Source organism: Panthera leo, chromosome C1 (genome assembly GCF_018350215.1).
Source record: "Panthera leo isolate Ple1 chromosome C1, P.leo_Ple1_pat1.1, whole genome shotgun sequence".
NCBI lineage: Eukaryota > Metazoa > Chordata > Mammalia > Carnivora > Felidae > Panthera > Panthera leo.
Genome location: NC_056686.1, coordinates 35,030,453 through 35,042,717, shown reverse-complemented (window position 1 = coordinate 35,042,717; position 12,265 = coordinate 35,030,453). Strand labels below are relative to the sequence as shown.

General features: G+C 45.7%; 1 protein-coding gene and 4 non-coding genes across 5 annotated transcripts; all 5 read right to left on the bottom strand.

Moving 5' to 3' along the window:
• Positions 1-3,587: 3,587 nt before the first annotated feature.
• RPS8 (ribosomal protein S8) lies at positions 3,588-6,379 on the bottom strand. Its single transcript, XM_042952818.1, has 6 exons — positions 6,279-6,379; positions 5,775-5,881; positions 5,199-5,298; positions 4,626-4,801; positions 4,262-4,391; positions 3,588-3,753 (listed from the first exon to the last, which is right to left on the bottom strand). Exons 1-6 carry the CDS (start codon positions 6,280-6,282, stop codon positions 3,644-3,646), a joined length of 627 nt encoding a protein of 208 aa, XP_042808752.1. The 5' UTR covers positions 6,283-6,379; the 3' UTR covers positions 3,588-3,643.
• On the bottom strand, positions 3,901-3,971 carry LOC122229048. Its single transcript, XR_006206910.1, has one exon. It is a non-coding gene; the product is annotated as a small nucleolar RNA SNORD38 (small nucleolar RNA).
• Positions 4,496-4,565, bottom strand: LOC122229049. Its single transcript, XR_006206911.1, has one exon. It is a non-coding gene; the product is annotated as a small nucleolar RNA SNORD38 (small nucleolar RNA).
• On the bottom strand, positions 5,382-5,485 carry LOC122229051. Its single transcript, XR_006206913.1, has one exon. It is a non-coding gene; the product is annotated as a small nucleolar RNA SNORD46 (small nucleolar RNA).
• Positions 5,968-6,047, bottom strand: LOC122229041. The gene has a single exon (XR_006206903.1). It is a non-coding gene; the product is annotated as a small nucleolar RNA SNORD55/SNORD39 (small nucleolar RNA).
• Positions 6,380-12,265: the final 5,886 nt, after the last annotated feature.

Here is a 12,265-nt window from a genome sequence, read left to right as displayed (position 1 = left end):
CTAGATGGAGTTGCCTGAACTGAGCTCCTCTAAGATTCCTGGCCTATAAATTCAGCCTCCATTAAAGAACTTGGTGAATGCTAAAACTGAATCTTAAGATCAAAGAATTACAGAGGACAGAAGTCAAAGGAGGGCAGAAACAAGAGTATAGAGGTTGAGTGCATGCTCTGGCATTGACTGACTAGATAATGCTGGTTTTGCTACTTTCATACTGCTGGGTGACCATAGGTTACTGGATACCTAAGCATAGGTCTCCAAATGTATGGAGACAATAGCACCCCCAGGACAGCCATTCACCCGTAAGGTATTTAAGGCTTTTTCACAGGGTTAATAGGAAGTAGCCTTGCTCAGAGCAAGAATGGTCATCTGAAGGCTGTGAACATGAATACTGCCTGGATCCAAGACTTTTTAAAAAAGATTCTATTCATAAATTATAAGTAGAAGGGGAAGTATAGTTTTTTGGAACTCAAATTAGGAAATAAAGGCAAAGTGTTTAGTGTGGCTTTGCTGACCCATACCAACTCCTGACTCCTACCTCTCAGTCAACAATAGCTAAAATTAAGGTGTTGCATTAAGATAATCACTGGATGGAAAGGTGGGGCACAGGCCTCCCCAGAGCAACGGTAAGGTGTCAGAAGGTTGGGTTGATCTGTGTCCTGAAGTTTTTGTACTCAAAAGTGGTGGCTGTCATCTTTCCCTATTGTCTCTTCACAGAAGTCTGCAATTTTGCCAAGCTAATGAACCAGTTGGGTATTCACTTCTTTAACTCTTAAAAGTTACATACTTACACTTTCCATCAACTTCAACTTCGATAAAATCTTGTTTTTTAAGAAATTAATTTAGGGGCGCCTGAGTGGCTCAGTCGGTTGAGTCCGACTTCGGCTCAGGTCATGATCTCACGGTTCGTGAGTTTGAGCCCTACATCGGGCTCTGGGCTGACAGCTCAGAGCCTGGAGCCTGCTTCGGATTCTGTGTCTCCCTGTCTGCCCCTCCGCTGCTTGCACTCGGGTCTCTCGCATTGTCTCAAAAATAAACATTAAAAAAAATTTTTAATAAAAAATTAATTTAGCACACTGGAGTGCTTGCTATGTTGTCCTGTACTTCCAGGTACTGGAGACAGAGCAGGATACAAACATACCTGTTACCCGGAATTACATTCTAGTAGGACAAGACAAAATGAGCAAAATTTATGCCCAACTAAGGGATAAGGAGAAAAAGGAGGAAAAGATACAGCATTGAAGGGACTAACTTAAAAAACTGATCAGGGCGCCTGGGTGGCTCAGTCAGTTGAGCGGCCGACTTCAGCTCAGGTCATGATCTCGCGGTCCGTGGGTTCGAGCCCCGTGTCGGGCTCTGTGCTGACAGCTCAGAGCCTGGAGCCTGTTTCAGATTCTGTCTCCCTCTCTCTGACCCTCCCCCGTTCGTGCTGTCTCTCTGTCTCAAAAATAAACATTAAAAAAAAACCAAACTGTGATCAGAGAGGAAAAAAAACGACGGTCTAAGTAAGACCAGAGGAGTAAGCCATGTGGGTATTTGAAATAAATTGTTTCCAACAAAAGAATAGCAAATGAACATACATTATTTACTCAGTAAGGCCAGGATCATAGGCACTATAGAAAAAGGGAGCAGGTCATGTAGAGTTCCATAGTGTTTGGTTAGGCTTTTGAGATGGTAAGTTGCCCTGTCAAAAACCTGATATATTTTAAGTTTGAGAGGGGGTGCCTGGGTGGCTCAGTTGGTTCAGCATCCTACTCTTAATTTTGGCTCTGGTCATGATCTCAAGATTTGTTGAGTTTGAGCCCTATGTCGTCAGGCTCTGAGCTAACAGCAGAGCCTGCTTGGATGCTCTCTCCCTCTCTGCTCCTCTACTGCTCACAGTCTTTCTCAAAAGAAATAAAAAGTTCAGACTGCATGCACGAGGGATGAGCAGAATGAGAATCCTATGCTAGCTCTGCGCAGAGCCCTACATATGTCTTGATCTCATGAACTGACTGAACCACCCAGGTGGCCCCCAAAAACTGTTTTTTTTTAACGTTTATTTATTTTGAGAGAGAGAGAGCATGAGTGGGGGAGGGGCAGAAAGAATCCCAAGCAGGGTCTGCACTGCCAGCACAGACCCCAGTGCAGGACTTGAACCCATGAGGCTGCAAGATCATGACCTGAGCTGAAACCAAGAGTCGGGACCCTTAACTGACTGAACCACTCAGATGCCCCAAAAACCTGATCTTAAAACTGATCAACAGGGGCACCTGGGTGGCTCAGTCCGTTGAGCATCCGACTTCAGCTCAGGTCATGATTTCACGGCTCAGGAGTTCGAGCCCCACATCGGGCTCTGCACTGACAGGATAGCTCAGAGCCTGGAGCCTGCTTCAGATTCTGTGTCTCCCTCTCTCTGTCCCTCCCCTGCTCACACTCTCTCTCAAAAGTAAATAGACCTTAAAAAATTAAAAAAAAAAACAACAACAACAACAAAAAAACTTATCAACATTGCTAGGATTGTGTTGGGGACAACAGAAGCATTGAGTGCTACTTATAAAAAAGTGACTGGAAGGTGGATGGTTTTAAAGGTTGAAGCAATTAAGACCTGGGATTATTAGATGTTAGCATATAAGGGTCAGATGACCCAAGATTTTGATTTAAGCAGCTGTATAAAGACAACTGTTTGCTATAATCAAATAGCTGAGAAACTATTTGAAAAGGAAAAGCTGAAGAATGTTATCCATTTTTAACATGTTCACCTTTGAGAGTCCAATTATGATATACAAATGCAGGTGTTAAGTAGGTTTGGGTTAAAGTTAGAAAAATGCATCATATGGGGCACCGGGGTGGCTTGAGTCCATTGAGTGCCCAACTCTTGATATAGGCTCAGGTGACCTTGGTGGTCATGAGATCGAGCCCTGAGTCAGGTCTGCACTGAGCATGGAGCCTGCCTGGGATTCTCTCTGCCCCTCCTCTGCTCTCAAAATAAACATTAAAAAAATGCATCATAAACCACATTCAATACCTACAATAGACAATGTACAGCTAAGCTGGAGACAACGAACTGAACTTTGCAGATTTAGCAATGCAGAAACCACTGGTTATCTTGCACACTTTGGTAAGAGGGGAAGGGGGATTAGGTTTCAAAAGAAAATTAACTTCAGAAAGACATTAAAAAACTGAAAGATACAGACACGTAAGTGTGCTCAACTTCCTCAACAATGTACAAAAGAAATTTGGAATACAATTTCCAGGTTTATAGGCTATTCACAAACCCAGGCCGAAAACTTCCAAGCTAAAACCTTAAGACCAAGGTGCACATAGGGAAAGGGTACAGGACCTCTAAAAGGCCAAATTTACAGAGGCAGCATGGCTTCAGGTACCAGTCATGGTCAACACAGTAATATTGGGGGCCCAGTGCTGAGATACCTCCCTTACACAGTTTCTGCTTGCCCTGCATGCCACATCCCTGTTCCCACTAAACACTAGCCTTTGGGGGTGAGAAATGCTCCCCCTTACAGACATAGCCCACACCTAAGGCTGGCCTTCAGGCAGAGTGAGCTGGGACACTCTACGGTTTCCCAAGCAATCAGATATTCACACATGAATACAGGGCAGAATAAACACCTTTTATTACATGACCGAAGATAGGAAGGAAGAAGATTTATTTGCCTTTCCGGGCTTTGATTTTCCTCAGATAGAACTCTAGCTCCTTGCCCTCCAGTACATAGCCATCTGCTCGGCCACACTGGCCTGGTCTTGAAGCGATGCATGCTGCAAGAGAGTATGCATTCATTAGCAAAATGACAATGTGGCCCTATCCAAACCTAGGTATTGCCTTAGAAGTCCATGTTGGTTTAGGTATCCTGGGGGGGGGGGGGGTGGTGGTGGTGGTGGTGAGGGCAAGCTTGAAGCCCACTGTCTCCTCAGATAAGACTTCACCGTCACTTAGAAGTCAGTAGCAGAACTGGACAAAGTTTTCATCACTGAGACAGCCCCCTCAGCCCACACATGCATGGACTTCTCAAAATACTTCTGGGAGTTAGAGGCAGAGGGCAAGCTTAGGCCTACGGACTCCTGCCCACTATTTCCCATTTGAGCTTCATACTAATGGGATGACCACATGTTCTGAGTTTTGCTTGCATTCTGTTATCATTTAACTCTCCTGGTGAAGCCTCTACCACAAGGCTGGCCAGTAAAAAGAACAAAAGAGGCAAGAATAAAATGCAGAGGATATACAGTTATCCGGACACCCCCTCCCCCGAGGCAACAGCTATCTCACCAAGAAGTTTGCCCTGCTGGAACTGCTCCTCCAGAAGACTGCTTATTTTGGCATTCTTTTTCCTCTCATCATATTTCTTCTGAATTTTCTTTGATCGTTTTTTGTTTAAAATCTCTTCCTCCTCGGGAGTCTAAATAAAGGAGACAGATGACTTAGCTGGAGCTCCCCAAACACTGACTCAAGGAAGGAATGTCCTCACAGCTTTGGGCCCAGTACATCCCAATCCCTGCTGCCTTCCTCAGCACTAAAAGCTTTCATCTCTTTCCCTTCAGCAGCAGAACTGGACGCAGTTTTCATCATAAGAAGGCTGCAATGAGGCTGGCCTCCCCCGCCCAACAGGGAAGTTGGCACCCCAAAAACGCACCAGCTTGGCCCCCTTCTTGCGGCCCAGGGGCAGTGCATAGTGGGACTCGTACCACTGCCGGTACGGTGTGCTGTCAATGAGCACGATACAGTTCTTCACCAAGGTCTTGGTGCGGACCAGTTCGTTGTTGGATGCATTGTAGACAACATCAATAATCCTTGTTTTGCGCGTACAACCTGCTCACAGGAGAAATTCAGAATCAAGTCCTGTAAACAACTGGCTTTGTTGTTCCCTGCACATCCTACCCCATAGTGCCTAAGGAAAAGGGAACTCTAAGCCGTTACCCAGCCACAGGGTGTCAGCTCATCTTCCACAAAGCCACCTTTCCAGAGATGGCTGGCAACCACATATAAATAAGGTCTAGATTCAGCCCCAATCCCTGAGGCTATAGGACTTAAGAGACAAAACAGGATAGAGGGAATTCTCCAGCTACCACAACCTTAAGATCTTTCAAACAAAGAGAAACTTCAGTATCTTGATGGAGGCCAAGGACTTCCTGTTAAAAAGTACCTACTGAAGCTTAGGAAATTTTAGGGATTGAGTTCCCACCCACTCCTAGAGGGCCTCACTCACACTCAGAGCCCCAGGAGAAGTTCCCCACGTCCAGCCTCAAGGCACGGTACTTCTTATTGCCTCCCCGAACCCGGACTGTGTGTATACGGCGGGGGCCAATCTGGAAAACACAAGGAGACAGGAACTAGGTTATCCAAGAGAGCAAGACAACAAAGGGAAGGGTACCCAGGCTGGACGGAGGCAACACAGTCAGTGTAACTATGACAAGTCCTAGCATTGGCAAGTGGCACACAGGTGACCAAGACGGCCACAACCACGCCTAAGGATACTTTTTCATCACTCTAGTTACCTCCAAGAGGAAAAACCTAACTCCAAACACTGAAAACTAAGTTTCTATTCAACAAAAATACTAGGTGTCTGACTATCATTTGAGGAGCCCATCCCCTCCAAGTGCCCTTTAAGTCCTAGTACACAGCATCTGTCTCCATGCAATCTCTTTAGTCTCAACCAACAGGTAAAGGTGAGGAGGCCGCCCAATCCCCTAGACAGATCACAGAGCCCTGCAAAGATTCAACCACCACAAGCAGAGGCCAGACCACGCCGGAGACTAGGGGGACGCGAACGCCCCGCACGCACCTTAGTGTTGGCAGCGGGGCGTCCCAGCTCATACTTCCGCTTCTTGTGGTAGGGCTTTCTCTTGCCCCCGGTCTTGCGGCGCTTGTGCCAGTTATCCCGAGAGATGCCTACATGCCGGAACGGGGACGGAAGCTTTAGCCACTGGGCCTCGGGCCGGCACCTCGCAAGCCCCAAACCCCCGCGCCGGACGGGCCGCACGCTCAGCTCTCCAAGGTTGGTTCCCCCACTGCGCACTCGGGAGTTTACAGCATTATCAAGGTGTCATCATCCACATGCGGCCCAGCCCGGGCTCCTTCCCATGGCAGCCATGTTGGTATGCCTGCAACCCCAAGCTCCTACAGCCCCTGGAGGGGGCCTCGGCGGCCAGAACCCGAGCACCACCCTCCTCGTGGCTGCTCCGTGCTAGGGGTCGGGGCGCCCGCACTCCTGACTTGACTGCGAGGCAGGATGGCGCCGGATCGAGCTCGTCCCCCTTCCCGGGCCCCGAAGCAGAGCGACACTCACCCATCACTCTCGGCGCTGGCTGCGAAAGGGAAAACGCAAAGCCTCACGGTCCGGTTTGTAAAACGCAGTCCCGCCCCTTTAACGTGGTTTCTGCGCGCCGCTGTGAGGATCCCGGAGTCTGAGTGCGACGTCACTGACGTTTCTGCGACAGTACCGCGGACCTCCCGCTGCGAGAGGGGCCTCTGGGCTCCTAACTCGTGGACAGCGCTGGACCCGCGTTTGCTGCCGCTCGCTAGAGGTTGAGGGCTTTAGGGTACATCCGAGGTGGAGTCACCTGGCTTTACGCTTTGAAAAGACTCGTTTTAGAAGCTGGGCGCAGCTGCGATGGGAAAAGGTGGAAGGCAGCAGGGAGGGAAACGAGTGGTGGACTTAGGTTTGGTTCTGAAGGGTTTGGTGATACATTGGACTTGGAGGGAGGGGGTTAGGGAAAGGGGTGTGTGTCGAGGATTACTAATTCCTCACGTGATGAGTTGGATGAAAATCGGTGCCTTTTACTGAGATGGGGTAAACTAAGGTAGGAGCGGTTCTGGTCATGTTCATTTTGAGATCTTGGTGCCCTCTAAGTGGGAATGACGGGCAGCTGGATGTTCATGTCTTGGTCATCCTTATGGAAGAAATTTGGACAGAAGATGTTACTTTGGGAATCATTACTATGCAAATGTAATTAAAGTTTCCAGAATGAATGGCATCTAGGGAGAGAGCATAAAGCACACTTTTCTTGTAAAATGTACTAAATAAATACTTTAGGCTTGTGAGATAGAGTCTGTGTCACAACTACTCGACTTCGCTAGTGTAGTGTGAGAGTAATCCTAGACAATAGTAAACAAATGTGTGTGGCAGTGTTCCATGTGTGTGGCAGTGTTCCAGAACTTACGATACTGAGATTCATCTCTCATGAACCATTACGCTTTTGATTTTTTATAAACATTTTAAAACGTAACAACTCTTGGCGCACGGGCTCAATCAGCATACTGTGATGTGCCAACCCTTAGCATAAAGAAATAGGAAAATGTTCTAGGTCCAAGGCTTGAGGAATATGAACATTTAAGGCCAGGTAAAGAAAAACTGGCAGAGGAGACAAGGAGCAGTTAGACTGACAGGAAGAAAGCTAGCATAGTATATCATGGTCTAATGCTACTGTAAAGGTTAGTAAAGGTCTAAAAAGGGATTCTTGGATTTAGTAACTTTAAAACCTTTTTTTTTTTAATTTTTAATGTTTTATTTATTTTTGAGAGAAAGAGCGAGCGAGCAAGCAGGTGAAGGGCAGAGAGAAAGGGAGACAGAATCCAAAGCAGGTTCCAGGCTCTGAGTTGTCAATACAGAGCCCGATGTGGGGCTTGAACTCACGAACCTCGAGATCATGACCTTAGCTGAAGTTGGACACTTAACTGACTGAGCCACCCAGGCATCCCTCCCCACAACAATGAAATTTTTAAAAAATAATAAGAGAGGAGACTGGCTGGTGGCTGGAGGGGAAACGGATCAAAGGGCAGTATTTAAAGGAGTAAATTGCCTAAAGGAGTCCTTTACACTCTGCTCCCAATCCTATCCCAGCCCTTTGAAGGGATTCTCTCATTGTCTCTGCTCAAAATCTCACCTCCATGTACAAACACACGGTGGGAGGACTTTTCTGAGCCTGCTGCTTTCTAAAGTAACAATGCTTGGGGTGCCTGGCTGGTTCAGTCAGTAGAGCATGTGACTCTTGATCTCTGGGTTATGAGTTCAAGCCCCATGTTGGGGGTAGAGCTTACTTTAAAAAAATAACAATCAAGGGGTGCCTGGGTGTCTCAGTCAGGTAAAGGTCCTACTTTTTTTTTTTTTAATATTTATTTATTTATTTTGAGAGAGAGCAAAGCTGAATGCGGGAGGGGCAGAGAGAGAGAGAGAGAGAGAATCCCAAGCAGGCTCTGCACTGCCAGCACAGGGCCCAACTTGGGGCCTCTCAGGTCATGAACCCTGAGATCATGACTGGAGCCAAAACCAAGAGTCTGATGCTTAACTGGCTGAGCCACCCACGTGCCCCAAGCACCCTACTTTTGATTTCTGCTCAGGTCGTGATCTCACAGTTTGTGAAGTTGCCCCATATTGGGCTATGTGCTGATGGCAGTGGGCCTGCTTGGGATTCTGTCTCTCGTTCTCTCTGCCCCTCCCCCGCTTGTGCGTGCTCTCTCTCTCAAAATAAATAAATAAACTTAAAAAGTAAATAAAATAAATGGGAAAAAAACATGGTCACTTCAAAACACACAAAAAAAGCATTTGACAAAATCTAATGCCTTTCATGATAAAAATACTTAAACTAGAAACAGAATTGAACTTCTTCCACGTGAGAAAGACCATCTATAAAAACCCATAGGTAGAATCAAACTTAATAATCAGGAACAAGACAAAGACATTAACTCTCACCACCTTTTTTTTTTTTTTTTTTTAATTTCTGGGAGGAGGGCGCAAGTGAGCGAGGAGCAGAGAGAGAGGGAGGGAGAATTCCAGGAGGGGCAGGGAGAGAAATTATTATTACACTATATGTTACCTAACTTAGATTTAAATTAAAATAAAAAAAAAAAAGGCGGCACCTGGGTGGCTCAGTTGGTTAAGCATCCGACTTCAGCTCAGGTCATGATCTCATGGTTCGTGGGTTCGAGCCCCGCATGGGCTCTCTGCTGACAGCTCAGAGCCTGGAGCCTGCTTCAGATTCTGTGTCTCCCTCTCTCTCTGCCCCTCCCCTGTTCACACTGTCTCTCAAAAATAAATAAATGTTAAAAAAAATTTTTTAATGTGTTAAAAGTGACAGTGCAAAAATGAAGAGAGAAAGTTATAGAGGACTTGATGAATCTTATTTCATGATTTAATTTTTCCAAGTAATCTGTACACCATACATGGGACTTGAACTCAGGACCCTGCGATCAACAGTCACATACTCTACCAACTGAGCCAGTCAGGCACCCCAACATGGATCTTAAATGCTAAGACCTCATATTGTATGATTCCATTTATATGAAATGTCCAGAATAGCAAGTCCATAGAGAAAGTAGATTAGTGGTTGCCAGGGGCTGGGGGAAGAGGAGATTGGGGGATGACTGCTAATGCATATTGGGTTTCTTTTTGGGTGAAAATGTTCTTGAATTGGGGCACCTGGGTGGTTCAGTTGCTTAAGCATCCAACTTTGGCTCAGGTCATGATCTCACGTTTCTGAGTTTGAGCCCTGCATCGGGCTCTTTGCTGTCAGCGTGGAGCCTGCTTCAAATCCTGTCTCCCTCGCTGTCTGTCCCTCCCCCACTTGTGCACATACTGCGTGCTCTCTCAAAAAGAAACATTAAGGGGCGCCTGGGTGGCTCAGTCGGTTAAGCGGCCGACTTCGGCTCAGGTCATGATCTCGCGGTCCGTGAGTTTGAGCCCCGCGTCCAGCTCTGTGTGGACAGCTCAGAGCCTGGAGCCTGTTTCAGATTCTGTGTCTCCCTCTCTCTGACCCTCCCCGTTCATGCTCTGTCTCTCTCTGTCTCAAAAATAAATAAATGTTAAAAAAAAAAAAAAAAAAGAAACATTAAAAAAAAAAAATGTTCTGGAATCAGTGGTGATGGTTGCCCGATTAAATCAATATACCAAAACCATTGAATTCATAGTATGTGAATTTTAAAAGGGTGACTTTTATAGTACGTGGATTGTATCTCAATAAAGCTGTTATTTAAAAAAAAAGTGCCCTGGTATATTCAAGAAATAAAGGTCAGTGTAGTTGGAGCGGTAGGAGATGCAGTGTATTCATTCATTTAAAAATATGAATTGTGTGCTTACCATATGTTCCAGACGTTATGGATACAGTATTAAATAAAACAAAAATCTTTGTCCTTATGTGCTTAGCTAGCTAGCTAGCACTTATTTTATTTTTTAATTTACATCCAAGTTAGCATATAGTGCAAAAATGATTTCAGGAGTAGATTCCAGTGATTCATCCCCTACATTTAACACCCAGTGCTCAGCCCAGCAAGTGTCTTCCTTAATGCCTCTTACCCTTTTAGCCCATCCCCCCTCCCACAGCCCCTCCAGCAACCCTATGTTTGTTCTCTATATTTAAGAGTCTCTTATGTTTTGACCCCTCCCTGTTTTTATATTATTTTTGCCTCCCTTCCCTTATGTTCATCTGTTCTGTGTCTTAAAGTCCTCATATGAGTGAAGTCATATGATATTTCTTTCTCTGACTAATTTCGCTTAGCATAATACCCTCTAGTTCCATCCACATAGTAGCAAATGGCAAGATTTCATTCTTTTTGATTGCCGAGTAATACTCCATTGCGTATATATATACCACATCTTCTTTATCCATTCATCCGTCAGTGGGCATTTGGGCTCTTTCCATACTTTGGCTATGGTCGATAAGCTAGCTAGAACTTATATAGCACTTATTAAATGTTAGACATTGTCCTTACTACCGTGTGTATATTAACACCTCTATACCAGTATTATCCTCATTTCACAAATAGCAAAAAGAGGTTAAATAACCCACTTAAGGTGGCCTCAGGAGTCAGGCTTTTAACCTCCTAAGTGTTTTGCCCAAACTGCATTCCAACTGGACCAATAGAGGAAGGAGCTGACCAGGCCACAGCAGGACATTTAGAATTTATCTTTTGTGCAAAGGGACATTATTAAAGGGTTCGAGGGGCACCTGGATGGCTCAGTCTGTTAAGCATCTGATTCTTGGTTTTGGCTCAGATCATGATCTCACGGTTTGTGAGATCGGGCCCCATATCGGGCTCTGTGCTGCCAGTGTGGAGCTTGCTTGGGATTCTCTGTCCCTCTCTCTCTGTACCTCTCAAAGTAAATAAATATTTTAAAATTTTTAAAAAGAAAAGAGTTTGAAGCAGGTGATGACTTATAAGGATTCCCCTGGCTGGTCCCATGAGGGACTAATATGCCATTCCAAGTGAGAAGATGGGTCAGGTCTGGTCAGGTCTTCATTTAACCGACTGAGCCACCTAGGTGCCCCTTCTTCCTGAGGTCTTTCTAAAATGTGCATTTGGTTGTGTGGCACTTAGGCTAAAAATCTTTTAATACCTTTTTACTATTTAGATAATTAATGTTATTTTTATTTTTTTAATGTTTATTTATTTTTTAGAGACACAGAGACAGAATGCGAGTGGGTTAGGGGCAGAGAGAGAGGGAGACACAGAATCCGAATCAGGCTCCAGGCTCTGAGCTGTCAGCACAGAGCCCGAGGCGGGGCTCGAACCCATGAGATCATGACCTGAGCTGAAGTCAGACGCTCAATCGACTGAGCCACCCAGGCGCCCCTGATAATTCATATTCCAGGGCAAGGAATCTGGAATCTTCCAGTTCCCAACTGTCCATGCTCTATGACTGGTTCCTCAGTTCACCTGGCAAACTTCTAATTTTTCAAGACCAAACTGGTATTGTTCATCAGATCCTTTCCCACCTAGCAAGCTAAGTGCTTTCTTGTCAGTGTTGCCACAGAATCCTGTAATGTGTCTTGAGCAAAGACTGTAACTGACAAAGCACCATCTTTCTGCTTATGGCTCCTGTTCCCAGAAGACCTGGGACCTAGTAAGCACAGAACAAGGCAGAGCTTGGAAGCTTTACCACATCATTGAAACTGCTGGTATGGATTTGGCCTCCTAGGTAGAGTACAGAATCAGCACTATGGAAAATTGCAGTAATATCTGTCCTTAGTCCGAGAAGGTTCATACATGTCTCAGCCCTTCCCACACACCAGTCAACAGGTTGACTTTTTCCTCTTTCTTTATTGTTAGACACAATGTATAAACACATAAAACAGGAAACAGCAGGGATCCTCTTGGGCCTCAAAAAACAGCAAGGAAGGAAGAGAGATCCCAGAAACTTTTTTTTAGAGTACAAGACATAGTGGCTGAACCAAGGGCATGGAAGGCAGGCCAGAGCCAGCAGAGAGCTGGACTAAAGGCTCCTTTCCTCTCCCCAGCGCCAGGATAACCCGAGGGAGCCCTTTACCAGCAGCCAGTCCT